Genomic DNA, 23,287 nt, shown 5'->3' with positions numbered 1-23,287 from the left:
CTTGACGTGGTTGGGATTCTGTGATGAAGTTGATGAAGTGCCTGATGAATGGCCTCCCTTTTCATCCCTGAACTGTCAGCCCAATCTCCTGCAATATGCAGATGCATTCGCGAACAAAAGCTCATCATCATCAACAGCAGACATTTTTCAGGGAGCTCCTCCTTTGGGGAATGAACCCAAATGGAAGCTGGGTAGACTAAAAAAAACCTGCAGTTGTTAGAAATCTTATTCATTATTAACCAGAACGTTTCATAATACCGATGAGATTGTCAGAATTCAAATGCAGCAGCTGGAAGATCACAAAAATATTTAACCTGAGTTAAATTTATCTTGAAGTGCCTTTTGAGCTGCTCTTTGTTCCCTTCTCAGAACAGTTAAACTTGCAAACAAATGTATCTTGTTTTGTTGTCAGCAGCGTCTATTCTGCTTCGCATGCAGTCTCGATGAATTTAACAACCCTGCTTTCACCCAGTGTATGCATAAACCTGTAGAAAGCAGCAACTTGATAAAAAGTCAGGAGTCAGAGTCAGGAATGAAAAGCATCAAGGAGGAGAAAACATGAAAAAAGCTACCAGGAGGATTTCCAGGAGGGGACGGGGACCCTCTGTGTGTCTTCTTTCTAAAATCCACAACATTTAAGTGAAGCCAACTGGTCCGCATGGTATTAGACCTACCTACATCACTGCAGCAACGGTGCAAGAGGATTTACACCGCTCACTGGCTTTCCTTCCAGCTGCTTCAACATCACACCTGCGTTTCCTCGCTCAGAACGATCCCCCGGTCATTAAGCAGGGAACACGTTGCAGGTTAGCATAAAGTTCACATAAAGGGGGAGCACGGCCCCGTTTCGTCAGGGAGTAAATCACAGCACTGCAAATGTCACTTCTGCAGGAAGATTGAACACGGGCACGCAGCCGCTCTCTTAATACCCTTGGGACTGCTACTAAACGATCCGAAGTGCTGCTCAAACATCACAAACACTTGGGTGATCCCATTCTGGCAAGAAATGTTTTCTGCTTTATTTTAAGACCTGCCTAAGACTGTTGGAGATTTCTTCGTGCGTTTTCTGCTGCATCCAAGCAGCAAAACTTTAGAAGGCCACTTCTGTCGGGACGAGAAGCACAAAGTCTCGCTGCAGGAGCACGTGATGCCTTGACCAGTTTTCTTTTCAGTAGCAGATTTTGAACGTTAACAGTTGGCTGCTTTTGTACAGTGAGAGCCAAAAAATCCTGGAAGCTATTCAGAGGTTAAAATCAGGTCAGCGTTTTCACCAGCCATTCTGCTCTACACAAAAACGATTTAGTGGCTTCGAGGAGAAAGGGCTGACTTGCTCCTATCTCTCCTTCTGGCTCACCTCCTCTTTCCTACCCTCCCCCCCTTTTCTTTTTTGCAAGTTAACGATTACATTTATTACCGCTTTTGATGGCTGCTATAATAAAATGCAACTAATATAAAAGCTAAAAAATACGAACCCTTTCTCCTACAATTTCCCTTCACCTCTCCTTCAGCTGCAATTCCCCTTCTCCGTCCTACTGCTTTGCACTGTGCTTCTAAACCGAGTCCGAGCCTTCGAGATGAAGCAAACCCAACACAGTCTGCAAGGAGTTTGTGCTGGGAAAGGTGATGAGCCTGCGAATCTGAAGAGCTGGAGCTTGTAAGGTCGTCGTTACTCTTTCAGCTAAGTAGAACTAACTTTCCTTTACGACAAAGGACTCTAAAATTTACAGTAAGGCTGTTCCAACCCTAGCGGTGCATTTATGAGTGGTCAGCAAGCGTGACGTGGTCCCCGTGCCATGCAGATGAAAGATACGACACGTCTGTTCTCTGGTGAGAACTGGAATTAGGGAACAGGTGACACGCACAAGTGGGCTTTCTGAAGCTCAGTTTGTCCTATTTAAGGAACGTGTGCTTCACATCCGTGTTTAAGCACAAAAATGCCCGTTCTGGTTTTTTGCCCATGCAGGTTTGTGCTGTGTCTAGCAACATGGGTATGTAAAATGAGCTTAAAATGTACAAAAACATTTTATGTTAAGCAAAAACACACGGAGAAATGCAGTGATGGTGTAAGCATCGCCTTCCCACTTTAATTAACTGTTTTATTAATTAACTGTTTTCTGGCCTGCGCTAATTCTCAAGTGCTGTACAAACAGCACACCCACCTGGGACACGCTTTAAAACCTCCCTGTTCTCAAAATACAAACTGTGGTGGGGATTCACGACTGAGGTTTGGAGGCGATGCTTGTTGCAGCTGAGGTCTGACAGACAGGAGGCAAAGATCAGGAGATCTCCCCAAACCTGTAACTCTTGGCTTTCATTTCACCCTTTCCCATCAGTTATAAAAATGCACCTTGGCGGACGTGCACGAGCTACCAGTTGACATCACTGATCTGGGAGGAGCAGGAGGGGCCGTAACTCAGGAAACAGAAAACACCCAGGGAAATGTTCCATCTTTTCCTACCCAGGGAAATGTTCAATCTTTTTCTACACAAAAATGGCAAGAAAAAAAAATCCAAGTAGCTTTGGCATGGAAATCTCCAAGAGATTTACACTTTTAAGGTACACGTAAAGCCCCTCAGCCCACAAGCCGGGTCAGTTCAGCCATCGTTGCCGAGAGCAAACACGGCCCAGGGAAATGCACACAAGAAGATCTGTATCCAATAAACCAGGAATGCAAGGGAGGGAAACCTGATCCCTGACCCTCCAGAAACAAAGGAGCTGATGTGTTGCTACAAGGGAGAGCAGAGCCCGCGTGAGCCTTGGTTTGCTGTGGGCAATGTGGCTGCTGCACTCTGCAGTGAAAATAACCCTAGGGAACTGCCGCCGTGCAGAGAGCACCTTCCAAAATTACTGCACACCCCGCCCACAGCCAGCCAGTGCCAGAAGGACAAAACCCCACGTCCACCTCCCGCGGGGAAGCTGCCTCCCCTCGCTCACGCTGCCCTTGAGCCTTGCAGAAGACAGCAGAGGGATGGAAGCAGGCTTGGCTAAAAATCCCCCATTTTTTTTGCTGCTGGACAGTATGACTGGAGATGACCGTTTCCCCCACAATTTGTTGCAGCTGCCCAGCTTCTATCAAGGGCCGGAATAAGAAGGTGTTGAAAATATTAATGTCAAAGCAAAGGGGGGGGGGGGGGGCCTCAACAAAGGGGAGAAAGTGTTCTGTTCTCCTTTGAGTGTTAACACAAGAAGAGGAAAGCATTGCTTTTGGGGAGCCTCGAACAGTGCTTCCCCTACTCCACACGAACATATTCTTACATGACTTTTCCATCTGGGATGCATTAACACAGCCTTGGGATAAGCCACCTTCTTTCACTTTCCAATTTTTCCATGCAAAAAATCTGCTCTCCTGAAAGAAATTGCTAAGAGAATCTTCTTTGTGAGGGAGGAAAAAATGTTCTCAACTTTAACCAAATGACAGAACAGACCTACTGACAGAAGGGTATGGTAGAGGGTCTGAGCAAAAAGCTTCAACGCCTGACCCCACCAGGAGTCCGCATCGTGCTGACACTTCTTGGACACGTGGGTGTGCCGCCGAGACCACCCGCACCTCTGTGCCTTTCCCCTGGACAGGAAGGTCCAGATGAAACCCACCTGCAGTAATCCTCAGCCTCACGGCCCTCAGGTGGCAGGTGCGGACCCACCACAAGGTCGGGACGAACCCAACACGACAGCACCAACAGACCGCAGCAGAGATAACAGCTCATAGAAGCAGAGCTCACGCATTTCTGCAAACCGCTGCTGGACTTCAGGCTTCGTTCGATCCTAGACCTAATTCACAGGTGTGCTGAGATGCAGGACCCAGCTGAAATCAAACGACCCCTTTACTCACCACCATTCTCCAACCCAACCAGGCTTCGCGGGGCTGCTGCTGGCCGGAGGGAAGGAAGCCCAGCTCATGGGGCATTGTGAACGGAGACCGAAGGGTGCGTGACACCGCAGAGAGCTCTCCCAGAATCCATTACCCTACTTTGGAATGCAGCTCAGAATAGCTCACATATTTGCATTTTAAGATCACGCAGGCAGAAGTGCTACAAAGGTTTCTGTGGCATACAGGAGCTGAACTAAGCCCAGATTTCCTGATCAGCCAAGCAAAATATTAATCACCAGTACAACCAACCTCCCTGAATTATCAACCTGCCCTCTTTTTTCCCCTCCTGTTGTAAGCACTACGTAAACCATTGGCAAAGCAAAGTATTCTTAGCTGGAGAAACACTCAACATAAAACCCTGGTGAAGACACCCATGCTAGGACCGCTCTGCCCGGTGTTACGTAGCAATTTCTTTCCTCCCATTGTGCCTTCACAGTTAGTGAGCACAAATTAATCTGTGTATGCCATTTTCTCAAGATCCTTTACACTGGCAATTAGGAAGAGGTGGAGCCTAGTGAGAATCTACAATTATTCTCATTAATCCTCTAAAATTATGAGTTCAACAGTGCCATGGTAGAAGTCAGAGAAACTACTTACTGCACGTGTAACACAAGAACACATTTCACAGTCTCCTCCCCACCAAACAGTTCTACAGAAAATCCAACAGTCTTTGAACTATGGATGAAGTGGCATCATCCGCTCTCTTTCCCCTAACAGAAAACAACAGCGGCTGGGGGCTTAACACAAGGAAAATGCTGAAAAAAACAGATACCTCCCATTACTTGAGGCAGCAGGAGAAGATGGCAGCCCCAAGCAGCAGCCACTGCCTGGCACTGCCCATCCCCGCCTCACTTCTTGGGCCAAACAGCTTGCATTTCTCTAAATTAGCATCTCCACGCTCATAAATGGGCATGGACAGCAAGTTGAGGGAGATGAGAGAACAAGAGAAAAACTTGGCAGAAGAAATAACCTCGCTGGAATTAAAGGAGGGAAGAAAAAGTTGGGAAGTGAGATTGCACTAAGTATGTGAATCAGCAAAGATGGGGGGAACGTGGGAAGCAAAAAGAGTAGAATGAGGTCGGCAAACTCTGTCTTTTCTCATTTAAACAACTTCCAAAACTTTGCATCAAACAATTTACACTTACATTCTTCCCAATTTCCAGCAACTCTGCATGAATTTATTTATCAGGAGTGGTAGGCGGAGGGGTACAATGCACCTTGGTCACTGAAACATTAACACGAATAACACGAGAGCACCCCGTTCGTTATCAGACACACACCTGCGTTATCCACATTAAAGCTTGTTACGCACGCGAGGACTGCCTGGCTTAGCATTGGGGGAACTAACTGAGAGCAAGAAGGAGAAAGATGGCACGCTCACCTATGATACCGCTGTCTCTGCTTTCCAGCGTGGACGTGGGGCTGGTGACGGCCCCATAGGTGCAGTCCTTGGCGGTGACGCTGGTGCTGACGGGCGGCAGGGTGGAGCAGGGGCTGCTGGCCGGCGGCGAGGCCGTGCTGCTGGTCAGCGTGGAGCAGGGGCTTATGCGCTGCGTTCCTGCGGAGGTCTGGAAAAGAGCAAGTTCCAGCTTCCTCATTCAACGGGCGATGCAGAAAACATCCAGCAAGTGGCATTTAGCAACAGCCTGGCTGCACGCTTTATTAAAATTCTGAGCGGTCTGCTAACATGGAACTGCAAGTTAAGAAATAAACTAGCACGATAAAGCGAGATAAAGTCCGTGACTCTGTTTAAGTAGCAATCTTGAGGGTCATAAGCATACAGCATGATCTCACCTTCACTTACAGCAAGAAACATTATATGCAGGAAATCCTACCAAGACCTCTGTGCCATTTACATCTGCTCAGAAATCTCAGCGGGACTGCGATTTTTATTTTGCCCTGTAAATGTTTCCTTCATTCAAGAAAAGCAACAATGGTTTCACACCCTTGCAAAGAGGAAGTTCGAGATCTTATCTAGCTACAAGACAGCCCTTCCCCAAACCAGCGTGCTTTCCCCACCATACAAAGTTGTTTGTTTTGTTTTTTTTAAAAAAAAGAAAGCCAAAAGCCAACCCGTACCAGTGAAAAGGTTGCTCTCCAAAGGCAGCACAAAACAAAAAATGCAGCTGCACAAAAAAGACGGGTATTTTAGAAGTTTTTTTTGGAAAGAACCCATCTGAAACTGCGTGCAATAAACTTCGAAGAGCTCGTACATCTGATGCTGTGCGCAGAGATCGGTTTATTAAGAAAACAAAATTATTCCTGAATTTGATTTGAGACAAGCTGTGATACAACACAGATCCCTTGTTCTAACCGCAGGCTGCTGGATACACAATCTTCCCTGGCAAAAGCTCCTCCTGGAGATAGGTCCTGCAGTATTTGTAAGCAACAAAGCCCGCTGACACTGGAAGGTGCTCCTGTTCAGCTAACACGGCAACTTCATCAATGCTACTCTGTACTTTAGAGCAGCCATCCCAAAATAGCTTACCGAATGTGCAACCTTTTACCTCCCTTCCACAAAACCAAGCCCTTTTGCCCAGCTTACGCTTCCCCTTCATCCCACAGCGTGCCTCGGAGGAGGAGACACCCCCATACTGGGTCTGACCAGCACTCATCTCCAATTAAATAGACAAGGATGCACAGGGCAAGAATTTAAAACAAAAAAGGGCTCCTGAGCACGCGTCTGCCCTTAAATTTACCTTTCTGCCTCAGAGCAAGCAGCGCTATGGGGAAAACTCACCCTGTTTGTGTAAGGCCTTTCTGAATGCGCCCACAGGGGCTGGTGGCTGCGGGGTCAGCAGCGAGCTCAGGACACGGACAGTGGGGTCAGCCCCCAGCCTCATTCCTCCAGGGAAGGGCTCCCTGCCTCGCTGAACCGCTGCATGAGGGATTTGGGCCCCCAGACCATGGGCAGTGCAGGAGGGCTGGCAGCGGGGCCGTGACTTCACATCCCTGGTGCTCGGGGACGCCGCTCAGCACGGAAATTTTCTCCCTTCCATTGTTTCTGCTTTCCGCAGCCCGCCTCTGCCTACAGGATTTTTTTTTTTTCACTGTCACAAAATGGTTCCAGTCCCAGGGAACGAACAGCAGAGGTTAATTCCCTATTTGGAATGTGTCTGAAATTTCTTGTACTCTGTGTGAACGCTTCCCTAATAATCAGGCAGATTCCTGTTCCCTTTTTCACAGCATTTGAACCCAGGGTGACCACAGAAAGCATCACGCTTGCAAACTGCACAATGTGTTTCAAGTCTGATTATTTTTTTTCCTTCTCACTATTCTATACTTGAAGCTCAAATGGTGTCTGGAGCAGACTTTTTTAAAGTAGAACACGTGGAGGATTCACTGGTTTTTAAATTAGAAGACAGATCCCACGTGTAGCTACTGGGAAGGAAAATAATTTGGCCAAGAAATCCCAATGCGGCTGGTAAGAACCCTTGCTCAGAGCATCATCCACCAGGTTTTTGGGGCAAAGAAGTGCCCACCAGTGCCATGGGTGGGCTTCTGGGGCAGCACCACGTGGATGCCCCAACCCTCCTGCACCTCCCCGTGCCTCCAATCTTGTGCCAGCACGACCATGTTCATCCCAAGCATGAAGGAGCACGTTGCTACGTCAGGGCTGGAGCACTAACCCGATGGCTCAGTGTCAGGTTTTTGTATTAAACAGAGAGGCTGCATCATGGTAGAAAATGAACCGTGTCGGTATTTCCAGAAATTTATCATCTCCCTTCGGTACCCGTATAAAACATCCCGCCAGTGAGCGAGACGGCTGCCACCAGACCAGCTTTTGATGTCCTCAGGAGAAACAAAGCAACGCTCTCCTCTCCCCATCCAATTTGCAGAGCCACTAGCGGATCACGGTTATTGTTATTTTCCCTTCTTTTATGTTCGAGGCACTTATAAATAGATCTTTCTTTTCCCCCAGTAGCCTTCTAGGAACCGACGGCAAGCTGACTGCTCCATAAATCCTGGCTCCCTGGGCATTCTGGTTGCACGCATCCGTTGCAGCACCTGCCACGTGCCTTCTCTCTCAGCGAACCATTTTCATTTTCCCTTGCTGCAATCTTCAGATGTCTAAATGCTGGCATGATTTCTGTAAATTTATTTTTAATTTTCCAAAACTATTTCTAACTAATTAATTCTAGTGATGAAATTAAAAACTACTTCTGTGTCAGCATTCAATGAAAAAAGTCCTTTATTTTTTTCCGCTTGAAATTGCTGGGGCCATGGCTTTCTTAATGCAACCTACACAGGGCACTTTTGGGATTGCTGCTCGTGAATCAAGCAGGTGCTTGCACTGAGCTACCCGCTGCCATGGGACTGTCTCTTCTGATTTACTGCAGCTGATCAGACTCCATCGTATACCGGAGCTATTAAGTTAATGGCTTCCAATGTTGATTTCCTTTAACTCCCTGACTGTACAATAAACTCCGTCGGGTGTAAGGTAGTATCATTTCTGAGGTTCAGACAGTGAAAGAAGCAGCAGTGGTGGCACCGCTCCTGCAGTGCTCCTGCACCGCTCCCCCACAGAAGATGAGCGGACTGGAGATAGGCCAAAAGACCACCGTGCCCCCGACATACAAGACAGGGAGATGTTCAAAACCCAGGCAGAGAGCCCTGAGCATCCTGCTCTGAGCCAAGCCTGCCTCGGGCAGCGGGCTAGGTTAGACATCTCCAGAAGTGCCTTCAGCCTCAGCTGTTCTCCAGCTCTATGATTCAGCTCCTTCACTGCTCCTAGCCTAAACGATACTACAGCATCTAAAAATTTAATCAGTTCACATTTGGGATCTTTCAGAATGCAAAGCATGATTACTACTATGAATTGTTTATGGCAAGGTTTTCCTATGCCCGTTTCAATTAGTATTTTAAGCAAATCCCTGCTGAAACTTATCTCAGTGCTAGCAAAATAACATCCACTAACCTGAAAATACAGAAAATTTTCTCTTCAAAGCAAATTAAAATTCAGTCCAAGAGGGGTACAATCATCTTTCCTGCAGCTGATAACATCTTTGTTTCTTGAAATGCCAAAAGTGATATTCTTCTAAGTTCTTTTATTTGCAGTATTATCAATGCAGCTCCTTAGGAGCAAGCTACTTGCAACTGGAAATTACTAAATAACACGGCATATCACTTGGCATTGATTGACATGTTTTATTTTTGTATTGATATAGAAGAATGCTCCTCTGTGCTAGCTTTAAATATAAATTTCCATTGACAGAACATTCCGTATTATTATTATTGCTGCTGTTTCATCTGTCACGTTTTCGCTACGCTTTGAAAAATTAAACTGTTCTGTCATGGGCCCATTGTCCTTTGTGCTTCTCTGGCAGCCAGTACAGTTGAAAAATAGTTTCCCAAAAAGTAGGAGAAAAAGGATTTATTCTTTGGCATTTGTGATCTCTCATTAAGGAAAGCATGATTAAGAAAGAGACAGCCCATAAGACATGCAATTTCATAGCAATCTGGATTAGAGAATATATCCTTTGACATATTCAAAATAAGGCAATTGAATGAAAATGGAATGTGCCGATTTACAGATTGGGGCAGTTTTAGTGAAAACACCTCTACTCCTTATCTTCACTTTAGCTCAGCACTGGTGAGATTGCAAATAATTATTTTCTCGCTTCAGAAGGCAAAGCATGGTTAGAATAACAAGCAGCAGCCAAGTCCCAGCTTTTTATACAAAGAACATTCTTTGCCCAGGCCATGTAAATTAATGCATGAAAACCTAGCAAATTGTTCTCATTTTTAAATTCAAGTGCAAACTAGTAGTCAATCAGGTTTTAATTAATCAATGATTAATGGAAGAATTAATCTTTGCAAATCCCATAAATGTCTTTCTGTGTGATTTTCAACACTCCTTGAAGCAGGGTGGCCGAAGAAATCAATTTGGGAAGGAGTCGGGAGGTTCACAGGAGACCTGCTGCGAGGCCGAAGAGGCTTTGGTTAGAGCCATGGGTCCGGCCTGAAGGAGCCGGTGGGAGGCGAGGGCACACCGGGCCGAGCAGGGCTGCCCTCCTCCTCACCGCCAGGCCTCGTGGAAGAACTAAACCAGCTTTCTTAATTCTTCACAGCCCATTTCACCGGCTGCTTCTCTCTGCACCCAGCTGCTCCAGCACAGCAGGGTGGTGGTGAAGCGGGCAGAAGCGACCGCTTGGCCCCACTCAGGGCCTGAGGAAGGCCACGGGGCCTACAGGGCATACAGGGCCAAGTGGTCAGGAGGCTGCTTGGTACAGGAGGAGAGGCCAAAGGAGCTGAGTTTCTTCAGCCTGGAGAAGGCCAAATTCCATCTGGGGAGAGCTGCAAGCCTTCACGGTCTGCAGGGGGCTAGAGAGAAGACAGCCATGTTCTTCTCAGAACTGCAAAGGACAACAGACTACAGCCGCAGGTTGTAGCAAGGAAATCTTCTACCAGCTAGAAGAAAAAAGCCCTTCACAGCTGGAGTCATCAAGCACTGGAACAGGTTGCCCTGAGAGCCTGTTGAGTCTCCATCCATGGAGATTTTCGAGCCTTGACTGGACAAGCCCCGAGCAGCACGGTGCGGCTTTGAAGCCAGCCCTGCTTGGAGCGGGCAGCGCGATGTGATGCCCTCCAAAGGTCACTGCCAACCTCAAGTGTTCTGCGATTCAAGGCGAGTGCTGACAGCAGGAGAGGCTCACAAAGAAAGAGAAAGAATTAACTCGGTAATTGAGGAACCGGCCTCTCTTTATCTTCTCCAGCACATGAATAACATTCAAAGGCCTTGCAAAACTTTTTCATGCAAAAATTAGCACACAGCCCAAGATATCAATCTATTTTAGAGGACAACTCTCCGCTGTTTCTCTTTAGATTTTTCTTTTATTTATTCTCCAAAGACATCTTTTACTTTAGAGAAAAGATGGGATTTAAATTTTTGTCAAAAGGCAACAACAAAAGGAGCCATTTATAGTAGAAAGCTCTGCTGGGCTTTGAAGTACTCAGTTCAAATAGGTGCCTGTTAAAAGTACATTTTCTAGCACAATGTATAGTAAAGTACATTTCAAATCCACCAAACTTGCATAAATAATTGAATGAAATCGTTAAAAGCTTAATGAATGTGTTAAAGGCAAAAAATTTACAAGAACACATTTCTTGGTGTTCAAGCATCCTACATATTAATCCTTAAGGCCATATAGATGATGGAAGACCATAAATCACTTGGTTCAGTCTGGGGCACAGGACTGAGAGCCTCCAGCACCAAGAGCACCCCCAGCTCCTGTGCTGAGAGCAGTGCTGGGCTCGGGGGAGCCATTCGCCTCCTGCCGAGGTGCACCGAGCTTCCTAGGGCCATGATAGGCATCGAGCTTTAATGCCAGGACTACCTTTATGTCAGCCACTTGTTATTGACTCTTTTAGGGAATTCAGGACTGCCAATTGGATCCTCTGAATTGCGCCTGCGTTGGATATCTAAAACAGAGATAGAGTCATGCAGAGTCATGCAAAGACTCTGGTAGAAGAGAGAATTGCAGCTGGGCTCCTGAGTTTCACCTTGTTGTATCACATGCTGGACTGTCCTTCTAGCTGATGGGAAAATCAAACAAAAAACAGTCCCCTCGTTTCTTTCTCATTTTATCAACACTGATGGAAGTGGGCGTATTGTCCAAGGTTGAGGAGGGGCAGGAAGAACTCAGGCAGTTTCCACAAAATTTACACTGTAGCCATGACCCCGACCTTTTTGCTGTTCTGCTTTGCAGCCACCAAAGAGCATGTAGCAAATTCAATCACAACAAAGGTTTTATGATCTGCTTTCTCCATCGATTTTCAAGCATGAACTCATCTTGCTAGGCAAGAAAACAGCAAAATCTGTGACTATTTGTAAAATAGCATTACTACTTACCTGTACTTCCTACAGACATAGCGAGTCTTTATGCAACACTGCTAAAATGCTTTTGAAATATTGCACACAAGATGCCATGGAAGTACAGATTATTTTGATCACTGTAATCTGATTAGAAACACTGCCCACTCCTACAACATTTGCAGAAACAGAAAAACAACAGAAGCTGTTTCACACAGTAGCAGCTGATCCCTGAAACCATGTACTGCTGCAGTGTAATGATGATTCATTGTTTAACAAGGAGATACAACCTTCTACCTCACAACAATCATTTCACCATTATGAGCCACTCAGCTGCCATATAATTAGAAAATAACCACTCTCTCCCATGCTGCATTCTGATCATAGCCCATCCAGTTACTGCTGTAAAACCGAGGAAGAGTGGAGGAGCTGCTGTACCTGGTTCTCGTCCTGCACCTCCATGCTGTACTGGGGCCCTGGCTGTACCTCCGTGACTTTCTCTCCGAGGAGGAAGCCCAGGCGAGTCATGAGTGTGTTTGCTGCCTCATCTACGGATGGAGGGGGTCCCAGCTCCTGCTCAGCGTCACCTAAACAGGAAGAGGAACACATGGATTTAGACAGGAATTGTTGATCTGGGCTATTGTTCAGTGTTTTTAGCAACAGAACACAGCAAACTTTTCACACTGTAAATTCTGCATCCGAGTTTCGAGGTTATTGACATCATTCAAGTCTGTCTTAATGTTATTTATTGATCATTAATTTTAGGTTTTGCATTGCTTCAGCTATCAATACATGTTTCTTCTAACTCTGGCTGTTAGTTCTCCTCTCACCGCTCATTGTATTTGCAGTACCTCATATGGAAACAAGCACATTCATCTCTTTCTCTGCACCAGCAAGAACACAGCCAGCCAGGAACTGAGATTTCCTGGAAAGAACAATCGAGAGGGAGAGCACTCCCCCTTTCCTCTCACACAGAAGCTGCCTCCAGTTACCCGCAGTGAATTCAACACTGCACGTGCCATCTACTTCTTCTGTTCCCACAGCACTAAACAAGATGCTCAGCAGCAAACCCACACTACCGAGCGGCTAATGGCAAAGAACAGGACAGAAAACCCACGTGCATCGACCGTTATCATCGCTGGCTCTGCCATGCTCAAGGTTACGTGGACAGCACGGGGCTCCACAGACCAACGTCCTCGTGCAGCCACAGTATGGGCTACAACACAACGCAAAGTCCACCTGCCAAATCCCCATCACGTACAAAAAGTAAGTCAAAAAGCAAAATTCCGGATGATTTTTTCCCGAAGTTTCCCTGTCAAAAAACGTTGGAGGTTTTTTGATCCATAGCTTCCCAAGGTAAGTCAGGTTCTGAAAGTCAAGTTCCTCTGCTCGCACCGGCAGCACTGTTATCATTAAAGCCTGAAGGTCAAGTTCTTTCCACATTACACTGAAGCAATACTGTGTTTAGCACAGTTGTAGGAGACTAATTAGGATTTGCAATTAGTCTACAGTTAATTATTCATCTGATAATGTACAACCTGGAAAAGAGCCGATCTCTGCTTCCCAGCTCTGTCCTGGCTCGGGGGGGCTCCAGCACTCAGCCTGGAGCTACAGCAAAAAGATCTTGCTTTAAGTATAACTTTTTGATAACTGTAACTGAAAACCACAAATCACAGAATCGGGGATATGTACAAGACCTCAGTAAATTTAAGCCAGCTGCTTCCAGAAATTCCCATTTAGCCTGAAAATGCACATCTCACAGAAGCTTACAGCAATTTCTTGGTGTCTCACCCGCACTACGGCACATTAGAAACCCTGGAGCATCTCACGCGACAAAGTCGGCACTCAGAAGCGCCGCCAGCATTGGCAGATCAGCATCTGAAGCAGTCCTTAAACGGTGACTTCACCGCTATGAAAGTGGATTATGTAGTGTGATAATAGAAGTTGTCTTCTAAGTTATTGAATCCCTATTGTACTGCTTTATACAACACTGACGTGAACAGGATAGATCTAAGACAGAGACAAATTTAGATGGATGGCCCAATTTTTCTGAACCGCTGACCACCCACATTCAATCTGTGGGCATTTACCGTCCCGGGGAGTCAAATTCGGAACAGATACATTTACGTAAAGTGAAACGTACATGGACTCTGATTTCCAAGGTTATTTTTGCTTTTTAAAAAAAGTCGCCTTTGGAATTTATCCTAGATATCTCTATGTAGGATATGGCTCAGTTCGTAATTACTGAAAGTTTCTCGTGCATTCCCCATGCTGGTTTCACAGCACATTAATGGTCCTCAAGCCATGCTGCTTTTTACTCCTCAGAAAGTAAAAGGTCAGAGCAGTGCTGTGCGCGTCTGAGCACTTCCTTCTGCTCTGTACAGGGCCTGGTGCAACCTCCAGTTTCCTGCAGGACTGGTCTAAAATTAGGGAAGAGCCGACCGTACAGTATCTCAAATGGGACCACTGCAGCGATGCATGGGGAAAAGGGCTCGGTACAGGTTCCTGCATCTAAGCCACAGCTGGGATCCTGGGCAGCATGCTCTAGGAGACCCTGCTTGGCAGGAGGCTGGACCAGGTGATCTCCAGAGGCCCCTTCCAACCTCAGCCAAACTTTCATTCTGTGAAGCTTATGAAGAAAACCAAGTTTCTGGAATGGTGCTCACGAAGAGGCGGCCGACCTGCGGTGCTTGCCAAGGACGCGCCGTGCGGGCTTGTGCCAGGCCAGGCCACTTGCAGGGAACGGGTCCAGCAGGCCAGCAAGCAGGCAGGGCTGAAGTCCTCAGTTTGAAATGTGTTATTTCAGACTCGAGAGTGATTTATTTACAGACTACACTGGGGCCGGCTGGGCAGAGCCAGCCAAGTTCTGCTCAGCGTCAGGAACCACTCTCAAAACAAACAGCGCAACTTGCTCCTGAGAGGCTGGGTTTAACCGTGTCCACACCATCCCTAAAGTATCTCCAAGGGGCACAAGCTGTCTTCTGCTTCTAAAATAAAATTACAAGCTCATCCCAGGTCCCTGCACAAGAAGGTGCAGCGTCATGCAGAGGCAGCAGCCGTGACTGCAGCCCTAATTCCCCGGCCAGACACAAGACAGGAGAGCAGCAGCTGAAGGAGCTGAGCTCTGAGAGCATCCCATTTATAGTGCAGAACTATCAATTATTTTATTATAATGGGGCTTTCAAAGTGCAGATAACTTTGAACTTGAGCAAAGCACCACTGTACCGGATTATTATGCCTTTTGGTTTTAGGTTTTAAAAATAAGTGCGGTCGTTTAATTGAGTGTCAAAGAAGAGGCAGAGCAGCTCCAAGAGGCCTGTGAATGGGAATTATGGAAAGAAGCTGTAAGTTGCCTTGCAAAGTTGACAGTAAGAGCTAATACTCGCTCTCCAAGTTCAAAGAGAGGGCATAACTTCTTCCCCGCACCACGCGCTATCCAGCTAATGCTGCAGCCACGTTTTAGGCACACTTGAGCGCATTTGGTTCCCTGACCTCACTGGGGAAATCTGAGCGCACAGTCGAGAGCAGAATTGGCCCACGGTATTTTTAGCTCTTCTGACACTGTACTGCTGTAATGAACCGCAGCAGCTCAAACCGAGCCCCACAGTCAGCTCCAACACGCGACCGCGAGCGTCTCAATACCCAGAAGCGAGGAGCTCGGCTGCACACGCGAACCCGACGGCAATCAGGGAGCGGATTCGAGAGATCACAGTGCGGTTCGTGGTCTGGGGCCGCTGCGTTGGGCTACATCAAGTCGCACGCTTCTGCATAAACATTAAGTCATGTTAAAAGCCTTCCTAAAATGCTCAGCGCCAGGAATTTTCAACGAGTAAAAAATCTTAACTCCCTGCTTCATTGGATGTGCCAAAGTGTTCGAAGGAGGTCAAGGGACTGCAGCTTCGTGTCCTTGTTCACCAGGAAGGGGGTATTCATGTATATACACGCAGGTATATACACATACACACACAAATAACAAAGGGAAAGCTTTTTTGCTGGGGATGGGGTGAGCCGGGCTGCTGCTGTGCTCCTCAGCTGCCTCTGCCTACCTGCCTGGGCCCCCGCTGGTCTCCCAGCAGCCATCAGACTGCGAAACTCGCATTTTTATGACAGCTGCCATCTTCGGTTAGCTGGTTGAGTCGTTTACGTCTTGTTTGGTTTTAAGCAAGAGGTTTTTCTTGCTCAGCCCAGCTGCACTGAGCTGGCCGTGGGTCCAAGGCGGGGGAACCCAGCGCGAGCGGCACGTGCTTGGCTAAACCGGGCCTCCTCACCTGTATTCGAGTTTAGCTGGACACGAAATTCCTCCTGATTATGTTGTCTTTGCACACACTGTTGCATTAGCAGATCCCCACACGACAAATGATTTTCCAGAGTCTTACTAAAAAGATTTCCCTCTGCAGCCTGCAACTTAATAGAGCAACTTTTACCCACTTGGATTTTGTCACGGATAATTTTAAAACAAGTGCTGCAAACTCGGAGTCAGCATTTCAGGTACTGAAACCAGAGTCAGAACCAAGAGAGATTTACTGATGTGTGCCGCTGGCCCAAGGACTTTAATCACAGATGCAGCCCACAGAGCACAAACACACTGCAGTGAATTGCTTATTTCTAATAACATAAATAAAAATCCATGAACATCCTCAGCTCCGAGATAGATTAGTCTCAAAAGCTGTAGCCTAGTTGGAAGGAGAGGTAATTTGTCCAAACAGCACGGGGATTGTTTTGGGGAAGAAAAATGTAAGCAAACTGCCTTACTTCACACTGCAAAAATAAATGAACTCGAAAATAAGACATTCAGATTCTTTCGTAGTGACCTTTCCGTAAATAAAAGATATCTTCAAAACAGAAAGCAAAGGAAGAATATTCCGAAGGCCACATGAAATAGGCAATCCAATTTTCGGTAAAGCAACAACAACAAAAAAAACAGACCGAAGGAGAGTGCTCTCTCTTAATCCTTAATCTTCGGAAGAGACAGGTAACGGCAGCGTTATATGACAGAAATAAATAAAGGCTCCTGCACAGAGATGTGAAACAGTTTGTCCTTTTAGATTAAAATACTACACGTGTTTAGGCTATCTGGCATTTTTATCTCCCGGCTTGGAAGAATGCTGGAACCCATAAATCACAGTGCTGCAGTCGTAACACTGCTGAATGCACAGAGCGATTCAGAAGTGGCAAAGAACAGAAAAAGAATATTAAATCAGCCCAGCAACAACTTCCAATTCCTTACCAATAAAGCCACAGGGAAGGGGAAAAATCCCAAACCAGTACCAGCCACACAGACTTCCGTAGGCGTACCAGTTCTCCCTACTATGCCGTTAGGTCCGTACTTCACGGTAATGGAGAAAAGACTGAAAATCCAATATAATTGGGGCTTAATTACTCTGAGACCGGAAAAAAAAGTAAAAGAAACAAGAAATGAAAGAATGGAAGGCATGGCTTTCGTCATCTCTAGCCCATGAAGAGCATGCTGAGATGTATTTCTTTATATTATTTTTATATATCAATATATATGTGTGTGTGTGTGTGTGTGTATATGTATTAAACTATTATTTATTTTACTTCTGGATTGCATTTTACTGGAAGAGATGCCAGAAGAGGATCAGACGGGCCAGGAGACGAACAGTGGGCTCCTTAGATGAGGGCTCTGGAAGGTCGCTGGGCTGAGCAGCGTCGACCCTCGTGCAGGCCAGGAGTGGGGCCGGGGCAGCAGAGGCGGGGGAGGCCGAGGATGTAGCATCAGGCTCCGCGATCGATGGCCGCAGCAGCAAGGTCACCGAGGGCCCCCGGGGCATCGAGGGAAAGGGCAGAGGAGGAGCTGAGGCCGTACAAGGAGACCGAGCATCCATCGGGGACACGTCTGGCAAAGGGCTCTTAACTGTTTTGACAGCGTGAGAACCATTTTCAACTATTACACCCAAGAAATTAGCAATAATAAATAATTAAACCCAGCCCTCAATGATTTAGAAGCTTCAAAAAGAGCGTAGGTACCTAAGGCGCGCACAGCTTTTTTTTTCTTTAATAATTCAGCTTCCAGAGTTCTACCAAACCTCAGAAGTGCACATCTCCATCCTCTCCCGCTACTTCTGCCATCCCTTTAATTTAATAAATTATTCTACTGAACTGCAAAACCTGAAAACTTTATAACCCGAGCTTGTCAAGCAATTTAACACCTCCAATTTTTCCTTTCAAACAATCTGACCCATCTCAACTACATCTGAGGACCTCTGCGATCCACCCCGAACCCGCCTGGTTTAGACCCTTCAGGAGCACTGGCACGGATGCTGGCAGCTCCCTACATACGCTTTTGGTACTGTCGGAGAGCTCAAGCCCAGTCCTCTCCTAACGCAGCAGGCTGGTCTCTCAGTTACGTAAGAAAAACCCCATCTACCGAAATCTGAAGTTTTAGCTTTATCCCAGAAAAGGGTGCCAGGCCAGGGAGCCACCCGCAGCCCAGAGCCCACCAAGAGCCGTGCGCACGCCTGCGTTTTCTTTCAGAAATGCTCCTGCTACCACCCTGGCCAGAGCTGATCAACGGAGGCGTCCCTGGCAAAAGCAGGGGCTTTCGGCTTGCTTCTTGTAAGTTTTGTTGTTTTTTTCTCTCCAGGGGGAGTTCATAAGTGTTCATAAACGTTCACAACATTTCCTTAGAAATCAAATCCGTAATCTCGTAAGCACACTGTATTAGGTGTGCTCTTCTCAAGAAAGCGTTCAAAATGCACGGCTTTGAGCATCATCATTCGAAAATGCTGTGTCTGTTTAGTTCTTTCAATTCCTATTATGAAACCTGCCACACATTTTGGCTGCAGTTCCTTAAGAGCAAATGAAATTTCTTTATGATATATTTTGCAATTCAGTGCCTTGTTTGATAGCAACCATCTTCTAATCTTTCAGATAAATGACGGGGGGCAGCGCCCTTGCAAGAAACCAACGATGTCTTTGCTCCACAGCACGGTTCTGCTGCAATGGTTACACTTTTCATTCCAAAAGCAGACTGAATATAATTGAAATTACGTCTGAAATCTTCACCGAGTGTCTAACGAGAAGCACCGGGTAACAGTGTGCTAGTGGCACCCATCACAGAATTTGCCTGAATGTGAATGATTTGCCTTAACAATCAAAAATCCTCAAATTAGCAAGGAAAAAAATAGAACATTGCATGCAAAGGCTGAGCACCTATGGACTGCCAGAAATAAACGATGCCATTTGTGATTTTGATCTTCAATTACATAACCATGGAGTTTTATCCAAAGACTTGCCTTTCTCCATGTGACCCAAATCTGTCCCATTATTATGTACATCTGCTTTAAGTTATTCTGGATATACTTGAGCTATATTTGGCCAATGCCCTTGACCATTTCTGCATATTCCCCTCATCTCGGTATTAATGGAGAGGTTTTTTCATTACTCTTGCTTACATCAAGAAGAGATTTTTAAAAACGTAACCAATAAGGGATGAAGGCTGCCTCAGATGCATTGCTTTAATGCATATTTTCGTGCTGCTGCTCTTTCCATACTTAGTATTATTTCTGAGCGAGCAATGGGAAATATTCCCACCGACTGAAATCGCACCCAGCCGGGCAGCAGGCGACGTCTGTCTGTCCCTCTGTGCTGGTTCATCAGAAGTTGCAATGCAACAGAGCAAACAGGCAACCAAAATCTTCTCTGGAATCGATAACTCTGTAATTAGGACTATAAATCTATCTTGCTCTTCAGCTGTGACCTCCAGCAGGCCAAAAAAACCTGCCTTTGAGGTAGAAAAGTGCTCCAAGTGCAGCCCTGCCTCAACCCGCAGCCTCTGTGCGCTGCTCTGGGCTCCAGCTCTGCAGCTTCAGGGGCTGCTGCTCGCTGCCAGCCTTCCCGTAACAAGCTGCCTTTCTCCTTCGCTGCAGAAGTTCTCACCTTACTTCCACACCTTGCACAAGTTCCAGAGATGTTTGCTCTGAGAAATTCAAATGAGAATTTCTCCTCTGCACCACGTACAAGAACTGCTTCCTAACCAGCTCTCCCCACTGCTGTGGATGTCCCTGTGTGTTCCTTCAAGCACACTGCCAGAAAGACAGACATTTCTTAAATCAGAAGCCGTACCGAGCCACAGACAGGCAACAAATGCAATTTCAATACTATCATCAAAACTATTTCCATGTATTTCATGTTCTAGATTTGAAAAAAAAACACTGTACTCCTATTTGGGGGTGAATTTTCTTGGATTTCAGCTCCCATTTACCTCCTGAAGAAAAGAGAACAGAGCAAATAAGAGGACACTCAATCAGTCACTGAACATCCCTTTAAAAAGGCCACAATTACCATAAGTGGGATCCTGGGTATACGGAACATTTCCTAAAAGCACGATTACATTTATGTCCCTGAACAGGTTCCTGAGCTCTTTAAAGCAGCAAGGACAAAATGCCAGAGGCAGCAAGCCCTCCGCTGATGCGAGGCAGAGACGCAATTAGTCCTTCCCTTACAGTTGTGGCATGTTGGGCACAGCACCTGACCCTAAATGTGGCTCCGCTCTCCTATCTCCGAACACAGACCCTCCCATCAGGCACTGGCTGAGGAAAGGCCTTGACTCCTAACCAGAGCTTTGCTATTTAGCTTTTAGCTCTCCGAGCTGACCTTTTATTCCAGCCAGGTTTGGGGATGAGCTCTCATACTCCTCTTGACAGGGAGATGTTCTGGGTTGGCTGGGGGTTTTGTTTGCTTTTTTGTTTTTCCTTTTTAAGATTCGCGATCCAAAAAGAACAGCCACTCCCTTTGAATATTACGTTTGCTAAAATCTGAGCAACATACTCAAATATTATTTTGTGCATTTCTTTTGCTACATTAGGCACAGTTCTTGTAATCCACCCAAAATATTTTTTGAATCTCAGCAACTTCTTCCCAAAACCTCTCGTATTCTGTTCTCTTACAGTTCTTCACGTGGTAAATCTGACACAAACCTCACGAACACGTTACACACCACTACTGAAGAAAACGAACAGCATTAGCCGGCTTTGCTATCTGGCAGCTTTGGTAAGAAGCTTTATTTTGGGGATGAAGCACAAATAAGCTAATGGTGCCAGCAGTCAACTGGACTGCACACAGCTCCAGCGGAAGCCTGGACAAATCCTCTCCTCCTGCCATGTGGGGAATTGCCCAGCTCTGGCAGGGATGGCGGAGACGCACGGCTCCCAGCACGACACCGCCGCCTGCACGGGAAGCGTCCCCAGGCAGGGGCCAGCAGCGCCTCGCACGCGGGTGGCACAAGCAGGGTGGCGGGGAACTGTCAGAAGTCTGCTTGTGTGTGCAGAGCACATTGCTGCTACTGCATAAAATCGATCTAGGCGTTCACCTGCAAAACCATGCTCAGTTCTGCCCTCGGCTGCTGCAAGAGCGGCAGAGGCCACTGAGAATCCGTTCTGTCGCATCCAGCCGTGGTCCCAGCATTCGACTCCTTGGGGAGAAAGAGTTTGCAGAAGAGGACTTTTACAGGAGTCTTCTTCTCGCAAGGTAGCTCTGCCTGGTCAGAACGCAACCGGCGTACAGGGAGCTGTAACTTCAGTTACATCCAGGAGAGATGCTGCAGCCATTGACCGCTGCTAAATGGGAGGTTGTGGGTTTGTAACAGTGAGGGGAGACACGGACAGCACCAAGGCCTTCTTTCTCCTACAGTTGATATATTAGCACTTGTCCAGAATAAATGTTATTCAAGGCAAATCAGACCAAATCTTGACCTTAGCCTTTAGGGCATAAACAACGATCTCCCAAACCTACTGCCATTAGATTCCTGGGATTCCAAAAGTGCTGTTTGGGTATGGAAGCTGTGACAGAGATGAATAATCTACCACCAGCAGCTATTGGAGCGTCAAGTATAAAAGCATTACTGGATGATTCTGACTTACCAATACTCAGGTTGGCAGAACTGTAAGCTGTGAGTTACCAAATGAGCTGATCATACAGTTCTGTATTTGTTACTGCAACAAGCACCTCCGTTGCTGCCTGTACTCACATGGACTTTCACAAAACTAGGTGATTTCAGTAACAACTGCAAATGCAACAGAGAGTTTTCCATGCTTTTTGGTGTTATTTTCAAACACAACCAATACCCAGGGCCTCTGCTAACCAACATCCCTTCAGTACCTAACAGAGCGGGAAGACCCCGCTGCCCATTCTGATGAGATCCATTTAATACTTGTAGTTTCTCTGAAGCGTAAGCCACATCAATGAAGGCCTTACACAACTCAGAATCCGATCCACCAGCCATCCTCACAGCACGTTTAAGTCACACAGGGCTAGAGCTGCAATTTCCCACGGGTCGTTTGGGTGGAAGTCCAACACTGAAGTTAGCAAACAGGGGAAGGCAGAACGACAGTGCCCGCGTAACCTCGCATCTCCTCCCGTCGGGCAACCAGAACAGGTGCCGAGAAGGGAACCCAGCAGGAAGCTGAGGAACAAATGGAGCAGTTTGAGGAAGTCTGCTGCAATTTCAGACCAAAGACAACAATTTTGGAGCCTGCAGTAAGCAACAGGCCTCTGGAGGGCCTTGAAGATGCGGTGGTATAATCAATGCTTTCCAGCAAGGCTGTGAGCTATCTGCCCTTTCCAGCTGGCAGCTGGCCCAAATTTTTCATGTTTGGATTCAGAGTAATTATATTTCAAACGATTAGAAGTTCAAATAATTAGCCACATCAAATGTCCAAAAGTCTGCTTAATACAGTAGGCAATCCACCTGCAGGCTGCGGCGCGGGAGGTTATGAGCAAATTGATCTCCTTTCTTCAGCACTAAAGTACAGCTGTGCTGACCAAGAGAAAGGAGCAGATAGGATGGGGAGAATACTGATGATCAAAACAAATTACAGCAAGGGGAACAATATTCGCACTGGAAAAGAATAAAGGAGTCCTTGTTCTGCAGTCCCGAAGAGTGATAGGAAGTCAAGGCAACTGGTAAGAGAGCAGAAGTAATGGCATGGCTTTCAGAGCACTGCATATTTTCCCCTGTGAGAAGCTCTCCATAGCATCCCTGAAGTTCAAGTAGCTTTTGGTTAAGGGAAAAAGAAAGCATCCATTGGATTCATGCAACCATTAAGACATGGGAACCAAGCTCTTACAAGGATTGAGCAGTTTTCCACAAATGCATCTATCCTCCTATTATCTTTGGCGATGGTAAAACAAATATTCACTTTTTGCCTCCACAAAAGTTGAAACAAACTAATACTGCCTCAAAACTGACATCAGAAAGAAAGAGAGTAGAATTATTGATCGCTTCCTCTGGACTGCAGAGTATTTGGGAAGAAATATCCAAGTCAGCAGGAAAAGGGATGACTAATTGGCAAAGCCATGACCAAGAAGCCCACCTACCATTATTTCCTTCCTCCTTCTTCTCAGTGTCCCAGTATTTCCACTTATGACAGGCATAAACTCCAAAGGTGAAGGCTAACTCCAAATTAACCACAGCCTGACTAACTCCTGAGGAAACAGGCAGCTCCAGGAGCTAAGATGAAGGATTAGAGTCTTGTAACGACACCGAGAGATTGCAGGCGGGAGCCCTGGAAACACAGGGCAGCACGGTCACAGACGGGTCAGGGCTGCCACTGCCCCGGGACCTGCAGACATTGGGACCTGCAGAC

General features: G+C 46.5%; 1 protein-coding gene across 18 annotated transcripts in view; it reads right to left on the bottom strand.

Moving 5' to 3' along the window:
• The window catches only part of TANC2 (tetratricopeptide repeat, ankyrin repeat and coiled-coil containing 2), a 278,090-nt gene that overhangs the window by 95,703 nt on the left and 159,100 nt on the right, over nt 1-23,287 (bottom strand). For all 18 annotated transcript variants that reach the window (XM_035347942.1, XM_035347941.1, XM_035347940.1 and 15 more), the window contains 2 exons: nt 12,120-12,268; nt 5,250-5,436 (listed from right to left, as the gene is read on the bottom strand). In XM_035347942.1, the coding sequence (XP_035203833.1) occupies nt 5,250-5,436; nt 12,120-12,268 (336 nt within the window). The remainder of the gene's footprint in view (nt 1-5,249; nt 5,437-12,119; nt 12,269-23,287) is intronic.

Source organism: Oxyura jamaicensis, chromosome 27 (genome assembly GCF_011077185.1).
Source record: "Oxyura jamaicensis isolate SHBP4307 breed ruddy duck chromosome 27, BPBGC_Ojam_1.0, whole genome shotgun sequence".
NCBI lineage: Eukaryota > Metazoa > Chordata > Aves > Anseriformes > Anatidae > Oxyura > Oxyura jamaicensis.
The sequence above is the reverse complement of the archived record's forward strand: the minus strand, read 5'-3'. Positions and strand labels throughout refer to the sequence as shown.